Raw genomic sequence first — 13,451 nt, 5'->3', positions numbered from 1 at the left:
TTTTAATCCTCTCCTCCTTCAATACTATTTGTTTGGATAATTTGATCATCAACATATTTTCTAACAATTTTTTTATCTTACATATATCACATCCAAAAAGTGCTAGCGCTACAATATTTTTTTCAAAATATAATCTCAAATAATCTACTATCCAATTATTTTATCACCAAAACAAGATGTAAATACTATATGGTTGCAAAGAATTGAATAGAATTACATAAAGAAAGATAATAGCAGTCAAAAATAAATAAATAAATATAGAAGTAAAGAAGCTGTAGACAGCAGTATTTGTTTCCTGAAAATCTACATGTACATTTAATGCCTGCTAAGTTGAGAAGGAAGAAGAGAATAAGAAAAGAAGAAGGCGTTTCTAGGATCTAGCTATGAAACAATTCAAGTTATGTTAATCCAAAAAGGCTAAGGTTGCCATTCAACTCAAGCTTTAGCTTCAATCTCTCTTCGGAGAACATAAACATGCCTGCAAAAGAGCACAAAATGCTGATCACTTAACATATCTACCACAAAATCTCATTTTCAAACAAAAATTCACAACCCTTTTAGTTAAAATTAAAGGGGTAGCCAGAATTAATACAACATTACATTCAAAGATAGTCGATATCGTCTCCTACGACGTTCTTGAGCTGCCAAGGCACTTCTTAGCTTTGCAAGCATTTCTTGTTGAGTAAGAATTCTTCCTGGTGAGCTCATGAACGCATTTATCTGAATAGGAGGAGACCACAAGCCACTTTGTGTATAATCAAAGTTAAATTCTGAAACATCTGAGAATTTGTACAGCAATTTCTCTGATACTGACTTAGATACTAACTGAATTCTCAGAGGAGAAGCAGCACCTGCAGGTTCAGGCAATGAACAAGCTTTTACTGGAGAAGAAGGTGATGAGATTTCAGAGATGGACATTATGATTGATATAGCATATGGAATAAACGTTAAAAAGTGTACATGCTAGTGGGCTAAGCAAAAAAATTTTTTTTGATAAAACGGCGAAATATATTGAAAGCAATCAAAAGGGTTGGAATTGTAATGTGAGGCTAAGATAAAATACTTCTTGTAATGTGAGGCTTGGAATTGGTGTCCAGAGAGAAAGGGACAATAATACTTTGTTTTCTAAAGTTGGGTTTTCTTCTTTAGAGTCGAATGGGAAGCGGGATTGCTATATATCCCAATCGTGATAAAGACGTGTATGGAATTTTGTATGGACCTAAGCAATGAAGGAATAGTCGTGGGTAGAATGATTAGAGGGACAAATTTGGTTGTTTGGTTATCGTGCTCTTTGGCTGCAGGGTACATGTTTGTGTTATCTACTACTGGCCTATGGGGAGTTGGGACTGTTTTATTTATGACCAGAACATATATTTATAACATGGTAAAACTAGTTTTCCATCTAAATTATAGGGTTGTGTTTTCTTGGCTAAAACTTAAAATGTTTTTCATTTCTCACCTATGAAAGGGTGGTTTTCAATTAATGAAGTGTCTGTCTAATAAAATCTATTAATTATGTTGCTTATACTCTAGGAAAAAGTTTAGAGTTCATATAAACTTCGCACTTCAATTGCACGAGTCCACGCCCTAAAAAGATAAGATGTAGTTCTGCTTAAAATCTAACTTTGGTAGTGCAGGTTTCGTTATGAATATCTTTTTTTTTGTTTATTTTTTATAGCATCGGGTGGGTAGAATTTAAGAAGTGGGGAGGAAGAAATGAAATTTAAATCCAAAATCTCTAAATTCTGATTTCTCAACTTTAGTCACTAGACCAAAATCATCTCGATTAACTTCATCATGAATATCATTCCCTGAAATTTACTCAATCATATTGGAGTTTTTAATTTTGTGACTTGAGTTTTGTAAAAAGTAACGGTCCATAGTTAAAAACCTCATTATTTCTTTGATGTTTTGGATTCTCTGTTATAGTTTGGTGTTAGATTTTATGTTACAACATATAATTAGATAATATGTGGCATCTAGGTCCACGAATTATATACGTGTTGTATTTAAAAGAACTAATGACATATTTACATTAGAAAGTTTGGAGTGAAATTAATCATGCAAACTCAATCAAGCAACATGAGTTTCGCAAATAATTACATATTCTTGAACACCAAAAATACACAGCCTTCTGCTTGCATTGTCAGATTAGATTGGTTCACCAGCAAATGTCTCTCCAATTTGCACGTTCATTATTCAGGTTGGCCAGCTATATAAGTTTCCATTGATTTTCCTTGATACAGAGGGAAGAAGACAGCAGCATTCTTTTGCACATGACAATAGAAAACTGCGTTGGTTTGATTATCCGCCTTAAAATTGCTTGAAGGTCGTCTGGAATCTCAGGCAGGTATGCAATATATATGTTTAAATATTATACATACAACTGAAGGTTTGGCCGGATATCCTACATTTCCACCCTTTCGAGTTTGATCCAAAATGATGAGAAAGAGTATCTAGATTAATCATCGAGCATAAGTAGCAATCTGCCAATTTTTTCACAAGTGATTTATGTATTTATTATAGGGTGTATGTGCATGTCTAAATTATTCGAAATTTATTGTGTCTATTTAACTTTTAACAACAATCTCTCAAATCTTTTCATTTTTTCTTTTCCTTTATTATAAGTCTTGATGTCTTTCTTAAACTGCAAAAAATAAAAATAAAGGAGGTTTCAGCACCAAAACAGCCTCTTAGAATATTCTTGACCGCTTCCCCAAATGGGATGCAAAAACCTACATCTTCTTAGAGTACAAAACAGACCCTATGCCTTGGGTCTACTTATATTTCTCGTCGTATGCTTTGGGTTTTCCATGGTTCAAAACGTAAAATAGACCCTATGGCTACATGCACGTACATTTTTTTTTCTCATTTACCTCACGCAGCAACTTCCCTAATAATTACAATTAATTGTTGATAGTTTTATTCTAGATTGTCAAGGATAATAAATCTTATGGTTTAGCTAATGGGGGCACTCATTAAGAAGAGTTTTAGGCATTAGTTTTCTCCTTTTTAGAGAAAGTGTCTAAATACAGGAAGTGCAATAATTATAATTGTTGTACATTCACTTGTAAGTTAGGTGCAATTTAAGTTTGCACCCGTTGGAAAAATTCTAAGTCTAAAAGAACCAAAATAAGACCTTGTTTGAGAAATAATTGAAGAAGTACCAACATCTATATCATACCCATCCAAATATAAATTTTTGTTTCTTTATCCACTAACTTAGGATAATGATATTTGAAATCAACCATTTGTTAATTCAACAAAAGTTTATGTTTATTAATGTTTTTCAAACTATAATTTCCAAAAAAAAGAATAAAATTTTTGAAAGTTATATTAAAAATCTTTTGAACTCACATACAAGTGTTAATAGAAATTGACATCATAAGGCGTAAATGTCATTGACATGTTATGACGAAATTTCAGTATTGGTATTAGACTTTAGTTTACTTCAAAGATAACTTCACTTTAAACTCTAACCATTCAATATTTTTGGCTTAGAAACTATGGTCCAGTACAAAAAGCCGGAGATTCATCAGATGTCCTTGAAATTGTTATTCTTTTAATCTTAATATGTTTTTCCTAATATACATTTCTCTCTTTCTTAGGTTAAATTCAAGTGCTTGTCAATTTGGTAGACACAATGAATCTATTCTTTTTAATAGATGGAAATCAACATTCACCAAAAATAGTAGTATCGGAATTAGTTATGGATTAAATCAGATCTTACAACAGGTAAACTAGATGACAAGAACAGTATCAAGCCTACCATTGCTTCAATATAGCAATCAACTATACAATAATAATTAATTTACATGTTTTGATGACAAAATGAATCAAAGCTCGGATTCGAGCCCTCCCACTTATATATATATAAAAAAAAGTCGATAAAAAAAACTCTTTGCCACATGTACTCTCTTTATAGCAGTGCTTAGGATTTCAAGAATGGGTCCTTTGCAACTCCACCCTTATCCACCTCCTATTATAATAACAAAAAAAGCAAATATTATTACTCCATAAAAAAATAAAAAACAAAAACCAAAGAACTTTGTGGATGAATCAGTGATCAAAATGTAAAGAAAATTATAAAGAGAAAAGGAAAACTAAATCGGTCATTCAAGGTTAGAGGTTATCTTTTAGAATCAATTTGATTTTTGAATTTTACTACCTTTGCACTTAACAACTTGTAGCTACTTGAGGCAATTTTAGGCTCACCCTAAGAAATGAGCCGACCTGATTTCCAGATACCGAAAGCCTGTAAAGCATAAATACGGAGGGAGGATTCATTAAACAATTCTTTTTTTTATCATATGAATTAAAGTAAATATGTAGGAGAGATTTTGATATCAATATGCAAATCATTATAATATTTGATGTACTAACCATTCTGGTAGGTCATTAATTGGGAAAATCGTTCAAAACGTCCCTCACAATTTGTAAAATAACTTTTTTCGTCCCTCACTTTTAAAAATGTAATTTTACGTCCCTTACAAATTCACATTGGTCAAATTTGGTCCCTATCTAGGTTTCTAACTAGTTTTTTGTCAGAATTTACCACGTGCCTTGCACGTGATCATATTTTAAGGGTAAAATTGTCAAATCAAATTTTATATAATTCGATTCATAATCCCTTACATTTCATAAAATAAAATTTTTTGTCCCTTACATTTCACAAAATAAATTTTTTCATCCTTCATATTTTTCAAAATGAATTTTTTCATATTTTATTGATCATGTGTGTGAATAATTTTTTTTAAATCCATGTATATATCTATTTGATTTCACCTGAACAGTACGAATAGTATGTGAAATCAAATAGAGATATATTACATATTAGGCGTACTACTCAAGTGAAATCAAATAGATATATACATAGGTTTAAAAAAATTGTTAGTTTTTCACTTATATTCATTTTCTTTTACTCGAAATTTGAAAATAAAGAAGACATTTAATCCTAAATATTATCGAGTGTTTATATCAAATTAAATTTGGATTGAAAAAGTAAACAAAAGAAAAGTATGACAAAAAGAAATAAATGATTGGCACTTTCAAATTTTAAAACAATCGCAAGGCAAGTAATTTAACTGTTGGTCTTAAAAGTGTCGAGTAGAAATTTCAAATTTAAACTGAAATTTGTTAGCACAATTACAGAATTTGAGTTAGGACCCATTAATTAGATGATTTTATTATGCAACTTAATAAATAAATTATTACCAAAAGAGAAAGGTTACAAATATTGAATAGGTTCAAATGGTCAAATTATATAAATATATACATGGGTTTCAAACAAAATTATTAATTTAAAACCCCTATATATATCTATTGAATAACATGTATATAACTACGATTAGCATGTTTAGCTGAAATCCAATAGAAATAAATTACATGTTATTTATACTGTTCAGGTAAAATCAAATATACATGTACGTGGGTTTTTTGAAATGTCAGAAACAAAACAATTTATTTTATAAAATGTTAGGAACGAAAAAATTCATTTTGTGAAATGTGAGGGACTATGAATCAGATTATGTAAAAATTTGATTTGATAATTTTGCCGTTAAAAAATGATCACATGCAAGTTACATGGTATATTCCGGCCAAAAACTAGTCAGAAACCTAGGTAAGGACCAAATTTAGTCGATGTGAATTTGTAAGGGACGTAAAATTATATTTTTAAAAGTGAGAGATGAAAAAAGTCATCTTGTAAACTGTGAGGGACGTTTTGAACGATTTTCCCTCATTAATTCGATGGAGATGAATTTGGAAAGTGGCTTCATCTGTACATGTAGGCTTGGTATCATCTTCTTCTTCTTCTTCTCCCTTGTCATCGTTGCAACAAAGAAAATTTCCTTTATTCATCTTGATTGATGTGCCATGACTATTTTGAAACTGAAGATGAAATTTTGCGGTTAGGATACATTGATTCAGCTATTTCAATGTAGTCGTTCCTAACTTTTTGGTAAAAATTAATGTATCGAAAGTAGGTAAGAAGGATATTATTACATTGAATAGCTTTTGTAAGGTAGTGTATTCATATTAATTGAATTAGTTATTTACTGACATTCATTATCTATAAACAATTAAATAAAAGATTAAAATAGCTCCTGTCAAAGAAAAAAAAGATTAAAATTGCTTATTTAGCGTCATGACAAATATGCAAAACATAAATGTTAGGATAACTCTACTTTACACTCTTGAACTTGTATCACTTTCTCGCTTTGCACTCTAAACTCTTAACTTTAGACACTTTTCATCCTAAACACTTAAATTTGTCCCATTTAAATCCAATCGATGATTATGTTTGCAAGATTAATGAAATAGAGAGTGGTGAAAATTAATGATAATATACCATTTTATTCCAACTATAATTCTTGAGCTTTTTTCAAACCATTTTTAGCATATTATCATTTATTTAAATGATCTAAATTACTAATATTATTAGCAAAATTAGCAAGAGAAAAGATAGTGCAAATTAATGATAATGTATTATTTTATTTTTGCGATAATACCTTGGCACCTTTTGATTACTTTTGACACATTATCATTGATTTGTTAAGTCCTCTATCCCATTAATTATGAAAAAGTTGTCATTGATTGGATTTAAATAGGACAAACTTAAGAGTTTAGGGTGTAAAGTATTCAAAATTGAGAGTTTAAGGTACAAAGTATCCAGAATTGAAGTTTAGGGTGCAAAATGAAAAATGATATAAGTTCGAAGATGCAAAGTAGAGTTTGTCCTATATGTTATGTTAAAGAAAACTATTAATGGGACTAATTCTTATAAATATTGGGATTCTTTTAAGATTTATTTGGTTCATGGAATGACACAAAATTGAATTATTAATCCTATATTGCCACATGTTCGGTTGCATTTTATAAATGAGATGATACATCTCACCTAACCGAATTAATTCCTTATATGGAGTATAAAATAATTTCATGAGAGGAGATGGTATGAGTTATCCCGAGACGAGTACCAAATAAGATGATAGCAATTGGGACTTATTTGCCCTTACTAATATAATAATGCTCTATTCGAACAATTATGTAAACCTACTCTCTCTCAATAAATTATCTAAATTTTGGACTAATTTGCCCCTATTAATTTTATAACAAAATTTTGGATAAATTTGCCTCAACTAATAAAAAATTAAATTTTGGACTAATTTGGCCATAATAATGATATACCATAATTTTGGATTGATTTTCCCATACCATTAATAAAACTAGGCTTTTTACTCATTTGTCTGTATTAATGAAATAACTAAATTTTTGCACAAATTTGCCCCTCCTAATAAAAAATTTATGTTTTGAAGTAATTTGCCCATTTTATTGAAATAACTAAATTTTGGACTGATTTGCCATTATTAATAAATTAAAATTTTGACTAATTTGGCTTTACTAAAATTTTAGACTGATTTACCCCTTCTAAAAGCGAAAGTAAATATTATACTATTTTGACACTAGTTAATTATATAACCATATTTTCTTGGTTAAATTTAATTCATAAAAGGTTAAATATATAAACTGAGACTTGTCAACAAATAATAAGGTCGAACTTGGCTCAGAACAAAAACTTATATGTTAGGTCGGGTCGGAACACACAAAACTCACACATGTGTGTTATTTACTAATAGCAACCTCGTGTTTAAATCAATCAAAATGCGCATACGCACACATACACACACTTATATATATATATATATATATATATTGTTATAAAACTAATAAAATGAAATACTGCAATAGGAATTGAAGAAGTATTAGAGAAAGGAGCAGAGAAAAGGAGAATGATATCCTTATATTTCAACAAGATACAAAAGTCCTCCCAAAGAGTCTCAATGTACCTCTATATATAGGCACTACAAGATTAAAGGTACATAAATCCTATTAAACATCCACTACTACAATAATATGAAGAAACCTATGAAACGGTTTCTCCACTACATGAATAGATTTATGAATTGTAACTTCTATACATAATGTAGCCATAAATCATGAATTAATCTCTTGGGAATACAAAGGGACATCCACATTGTAGGGCCTGTTTGGAACCTAAGTTTTTTGGGAATTTGTCTAAAACTTTACTGTAGTGCACTGTAGAAGTTTTTGAAAAAAATTTGTAGAGGTTTTTATAAGGTGAAAAACTTTTTGTAGAAATTTTTGTAAAGTGAAAAACTTTTTTTCCTTTTTTTTTCTTTCTTTTTCTCTTTCTCTTTCTTTTTCTTTTTCTTTCTTTCCTTTTTCTTTTCTTTCCTTTCTTCTTTTTCTTCTTCTTCTTCTTCCTTCCCCCTTCCCTTTCCCGTTACCTCTGCCTCCCACCTCCAACACCTCCGCCAGCACCACCAGATCCCTCTCCCTCCCCCGCCACCCCCAAACTTTTCCACCATCCCTTTCCTCTCCCCTCTGGCCGTCACCCCTTTCTCTCCCTCCCCCGTCACCCCCTCTGCCCACCATTCCCTTCCTCCCCTCTTCCCCGCCACCCCCCTCTGCCCCTACCCCCTAGGCCCACCACCCCTCTCTCTCCCTCTCCCGCCATCCCCTCTGCCCACCATCGCTTTCCTCCCCTCTCCCCCACCATCCTCCTCTGCCCGCCAGTGTTATCGCCTGCATCACCTCCATCCGGAAGCCCGGCGAGTTCTCCAGTTCCGGCCACTGCAGAGGTTCCATCCGCTGGTGCTAGTGTTCCTTCCACTTCCTTCCACTTTCTGTGTCTTCCTCTTCCAACAACAACAGCCGTGTGGTGCAGGGCGGAGCGTGATGGAGGAGATGGAAGTGCAATTGCCGGAGTTCTGACTCGGATTGCAGCGCCTAGGAAATGGAGAATCGCTCAACAAGCTTCACGTTGCTCCGCAATGATACTTACTCCTGTGAATTGCTTGGTCGACTCCGGGCAGCTTTGTGCTTTGAAAGAAAAATCGGGAAGAGTTTTGTGTGCTTTTTGTGAATTGAAAGGGAAAAAACCAGCTTGGACGACGTCGTCTTGTTAAAATGTTTCAGAAAGGGACATTTAAGTTTTGGGAGAAGTTTTTGGGTTCCTGTAGCACAAGTTGTTAAAAAACTAGTATAAATACAAACTTGCTCAAAAACTAGGCTTCCAAATAGGCCCTTAGTTGTTTTATAACATATATATATATATATAAAGCTTTCTATAAGCCCAGTTTGGTCTTACCAAAACCCGAACAGCCCTAATTATTGGTCTACCAAAAACGGTATTTTGGTTTGTAAATAAGTAGTCTCACCTCATCCTATCTCTTGCCAAACACAGAATGAAGTTATTTTCTAAGACATCCCATCCAACATAAAGCCAACCAAATATTGAATAATAAGATTACTCATTCAATGATGACTTAACTCATGATGAATAATCCGAGAACAAGTGATCCTCTCTTATCCAATCCAAGAACCAACTGCATCCTTATAGTACACGAAGAAAAGAAATAGAATTCATTACCGCATAAAAGCAACAAAGACAAGGTCTTTTATATTTAAAAAGAACATTAAACATGTATTTTTCTTTGTCCTTAATTTTTCAAGAGCATACCTTCCCTATTTGCCACTTTTATTGAGCCATTTTGTTGTTTCTTTTTAAAAAAAAGAAAAAACAATAAAATGGCTCAATAAAAATAGATAAAAAATTTTAGAATTAATCTTTCATACACCATTGGATGCATTACAACTCATCTGAATTTAAATTTAAATTTCAAATTTTGCTCACACATCATGCATCCAACCGTAATAATGCATATATTATCAAAATATATAAGATTTACTCAAAATTTTATCCACTTATATTGATACATAATTGGATTACTATTCAACCAAGAGTATAAATTTTTATCTAAAGTGGCCTATTCTAAACTAATATAAACTAACGGCTAATGCAACCTAGATTTATTTGAATTTTTGTTTCAAGTGACTAAAATAGCCATTTTTGGAAAGGCCATATACAAATTGAGTAAAAGAATAGAAAACTAAGCACCGACCTATCATCTCTGGTCAAATATTTCTATTCATATTAAACTTTCGTGTCATGATCACCTATTTTAATTTCTTGGAATTGTTGGCTGAACAATCCATTATTACTATCATTTAAGGGTCCAGATGCTAATTCGAACTGCTTAAGTTTTTCCCAATTAGTTCATGCAATGTCATTGGCTGCAATTGCTAGCAAGAATATGTGTTTGTAGTCTGTAAAGAATTGCTCTCACTGTTGAATCTTGATGGTATCTCATGGATTGGATGCAGAAACTCTAGACTTTAGCAGTTAGGAATAGCAACTACTTCAAATTAGATTTGAGGAATCCAAAGCACTAGTGACATTCAAGACCATAATTGACAACAAGGAGATAACTTGCTTCAAGGGAAAAGTATCTCAATGAAGAGCATCATCTTGGAAGAGAACTATGCTTCGAAGAAATGGTCACTTTAGAGAGATAAGAAGATGGCACTACAAGAAAACTGACTTTTCACGAAGCCAGAAATATGCTGCAAAAAGTCCAAAAACCGCCGCGAAAACCTTTTTGCGGCACAAATGCGACGGAATTAAATTGTGTCACAAAAGTAGCCGTTACAAAAGAAAACGACACAATTTTTCAACATGTCGCATGCATTTGCATCACTCTACTTGCGGCACAAAAAATGTGCTACAAAATGTCCACAATGTCATGCGACAAAAACTTGCGTCGCAAAAAAGTCACCAATATAAAGACCAGAAATCAAATTTTTCATGGTACAATAATTATCATGCTCAAATATCCTAAAATCGAATATTATAACAAAATATAGTTCCACAATACACTAGAAAAAAGTACCATACATTGTTTTAGTCAAATTCTACAAACTTTATCATTTAATATTGTTCGCTCCAATTACAAGATGTTTTATATATTCCAAAATGTGCTTGTCTTCAAAAGTACAACACTTCATCATACATCTCTCAAAAACATCTTCATATCTCCCAATCCGCATGCTTCCAATGTACCATCAAGTCCAGGGCTGCAAAGTGTATTCTATTAGTCCCCTGCTCATATAACCCCAACCCATTAAGCATGAAGAAAACGTTAATATAACAATAGATACTGAAACGGAATTTGTAATTCAACCTTTTCACCGACACTGAAAATTAAGACCACTTCTACTACATTATGTCCCATAAATAGCTGGCTAAATCTTAACAAAAACAGCTCGTCTTCCAAATCATACAAATACTCAATGGAAAACTTGACAGAATAGAGTTATTTCCAGAAACTTTTCCAGTACCTCAAGCAAGTCGTTTGCAAGTAGTCCTGCTCCTTTTCTTCTTTGTATGATGGTTCTGGTATAACAAAAGACTAGTCAATTAAATATCAACAAGGAGCTCATGCACAAATAGTCATCAACAAGGAAGTCATGCACAATTCAATATCAACAAGGAACTCAGCAAAATTGGTCTTCTATAGAAGGACCAACTCAAAGTACGCATACTATACCTCAAGAATATCAGCAATTGAAGAAACTTTTTTATTCATTTCACACTTGTTTATTTCAGCATCATTTGTTCCAACTTCCTTGTACATTTCAGCATCATTTGTTCCAACTTCCCTGTTCATTCTATCACCAACCTGTTACATTATCAACAAAGTGTGAAGAAAAGAAAATCCGGCCATAACTGTTGATATTTCAGAGAGTTTGAACACAAAATCGAATTGTATGAATTAATATACAACCTCTAATGAGTCCGAAATTTGAGATTGTTTTGCTGCATTCATTTCTCTTCTTTGGAGTGATGCCAAGTCACATGTGGATGCCCTCTGGAAGAACAAAGATCAATAGTAACTAAAGCAATAAAAAAATTAGAAAAACTATAATATTTAACAAAATAGTTATCCCAAACCATTCTTGCTTCAAATTGAGCAATCAACTCCTCCTTAAAATCTGCCAATTTCGAATTCATTTCTTCTCGTAGTTCATCACGTATGATTTCCACTTTCTCATTCACTGCATCCTCAAATGCTTTCTTTTGTCCATCATTCATGTTATCTGACATCCTATACACGTCTTTTGGAGTCGCACCTACCCCATAAGTTCGAAGACGACCTGGTTTTTCAGGTCCAAGAATATTTTCATAGAGTATATCTTTCACAAAATTATCATCCCTGGATGTCTCTGGCAGTTTTTGTATTTCCTCATTCATAGTTGCCTAAATTGAAAAACAGACAGAAGAAAGAATTATTTATGAAGTAAACCCAATAAAAAGTGACTAAAAGCTATTCTTACAATTGTTTGTGAAGTCAATTCATCCATTTGTTTTCCTTGTCTTGAATGAATAAAAACGTCTAGTTTCGAAGGCTCTTTTCCAGTTTTAATCCGAAGCTGCCACATATTCAATGTACAAACTAAAGTGTTAATATTTCTAAATAAGACTATGTTCCAGAAAAAATTGTTAGAAACATAAGCATTAGAATTTAATATACCTCTTCCCTGAGGTTCACATGATCTTTTCGCCCTGTTCGATGTGGCATCTTTTGTTTTTTTCGATTCTTGCTATTAATTTGGCTTTGCTTCTAATTATGTACAAAACAGAAAAAGGTAGTTAACAACACATCAAAATCATAATAGCACTAGAATTTAATTCAAAAGCAAAAGAGATGTGACAATAAATACATGCCTTGACATCTTCTGAGCTCCAATAATCAACCAAAATAGGCCATTGATCCTCCTCAACTCTTGCAGGATAGTGTGCTAATAGCCATGACCTGTGCCTCCTATAAGAAGTGAAATACATGCTCTTGACTTTTGATTTCCAATTTCTCCACAATTTGCTGACCCTTATCATTTGTACTTTCTTGCATATATCATCAATATTTGTATTTCTCTATCAAAAATTACAAAACAAAAGTTTAAACATTCACAAGCTACAAGATTGTATGAAATAAAAAGAAAAAAAATGTTGCTAACTTTGATAGTGAGTCAAAATACCTTAATATCTTCCCAAAATCTCTCCTTAGATCCTTCAGGCATGGCCCTCCAATCTGTGTACGTGAGTGGTAATTTATTACCATCCTTTATTAAGATTCCTACTTGACTTATATACTGTGTAGCATTAGGACCAATTACTTGGCCCCGTGCATTCCAAACTAACTCCAATTTCTTTCCACCCAACCAGCACTTCGTCTGGCTAGTCCTCTACCACTATTGTCTCCTGTGTACAAAAAACACATACACATACAAAAGAAAAAATTGTGATTCATATAATTTTTTTTATGAATATTATACAAAGCTTATAATAAGGAATGCTAGACTCAAAACTATTTGTGGTAATCTTTTCTTTGTTCACCACTTATAATAATGGCATTTTCAAACCTCATTATACTTTTCTACAATTCAGGAAATATGATCTCTCCCAGCAACAAAAAATGAGATAATACACACTGAAAGACAAACACACATGCATAACTGAAGTAACTAAA

At 32.4% G+C, this 13,451-nt stretch overlaps 1 protein-coding gene and 1 long non-coding RNA gene across 3 annotated transcripts; both read right to left on the bottom strand.

The window, feature by feature from the left end:
• Positions 1-135: 135 nt before the first annotated feature.
• On the bottom strand, positions 136-1,118 carry LOC140035840 (uncharacterized). The gene is made up of 2 exons (XR_011839753.1): positions 601-1,118; positions 136-478 (listed from the first exon to the last, which is right to left on the bottom strand). It is a non-coding gene; the product is annotated as an uncharacterized lncRNA (long non-coding RNA).
• Positions 1,119-10,883: 9,765 nt separating this feature from the next.
• On the bottom strand, positions 10,884-12,527 carry LOC113705491 (uncharacterized). 2 transcript variants are annotated; one of them, XM_027227354.2, is made up of 7 exons: positions 12,456-12,527; positions 12,259-12,354; positions 11,876-12,181; positions 11,709-11,792; positions 11,472-11,603; positions 11,263-11,317; positions 10,884-11,023 (listed from the first exon to the last, which is right to left on the bottom strand). In XM_027227354.2, the coding sequence occupies exons 1-6, from the start codon at positions 12,501-12,503 to the stop codon at positions 11,264-11,266; spliced, it is 720 nt and encodes a 239-aa protein (XP_027083155.2). In that variant the 5' UTR covers positions 12,504-12,527; the 3' UTR covers positions 10,884-11,023; position 11,263. The 2 variants fall into 2 exon arrangements, with proteins under 2 accessions (XP_027083155.2, XP_027083157.2); XM_027227356.2 differs by having other exon boundaries at positions 10,884-10,998.
• Between the last annotated feature and the right edge of the window lie 924 nt (positions 12,528-13,451).

The sequence above is a fragment of the Coffea arabica genome, chromosome 2c (assembly GCF_036785885.1).
Source record: "Coffea arabica cultivar ET-39 chromosome 2c, Coffea Arabica ET-39 HiFi, whole genome shotgun sequence".
Lineage (NCBI taxonomy): Eukaryota > Viridiplantae > Streptophyta > Magnoliopsida > Gentianales > Rubiaceae > Coffea > Coffea arabica.
The sequence above is the reverse complement of the archived record's forward strand: the minus strand, read 5'-3'. Positions and strand labels throughout refer to the sequence as shown.

Bases quoted from the DNA above. Each gene is read 5' to 3' on its own strand.
- LOC113705491 (XM_027227354.2), bottom strand. From the start codon at position 12,503: ATGCCACATCGAACAGGGCGAAAAGATCATGTGAACCTCAGGGAAGAG. The intron at 11,793-11,875 runs GTTTGGGATAAC...TTGTTCTTCCAG, and splicing joins CTCAATTTGAAGCAAGAATG to AGGGCATCCACATGTGACTT. The intron at 11,604-11,708 runs GTTGTATATTAA...ATAATGTAACAG, and splicing joins AAATTTCGGACTCATTAGAG to GTTGGTGATAGAATGAACAG.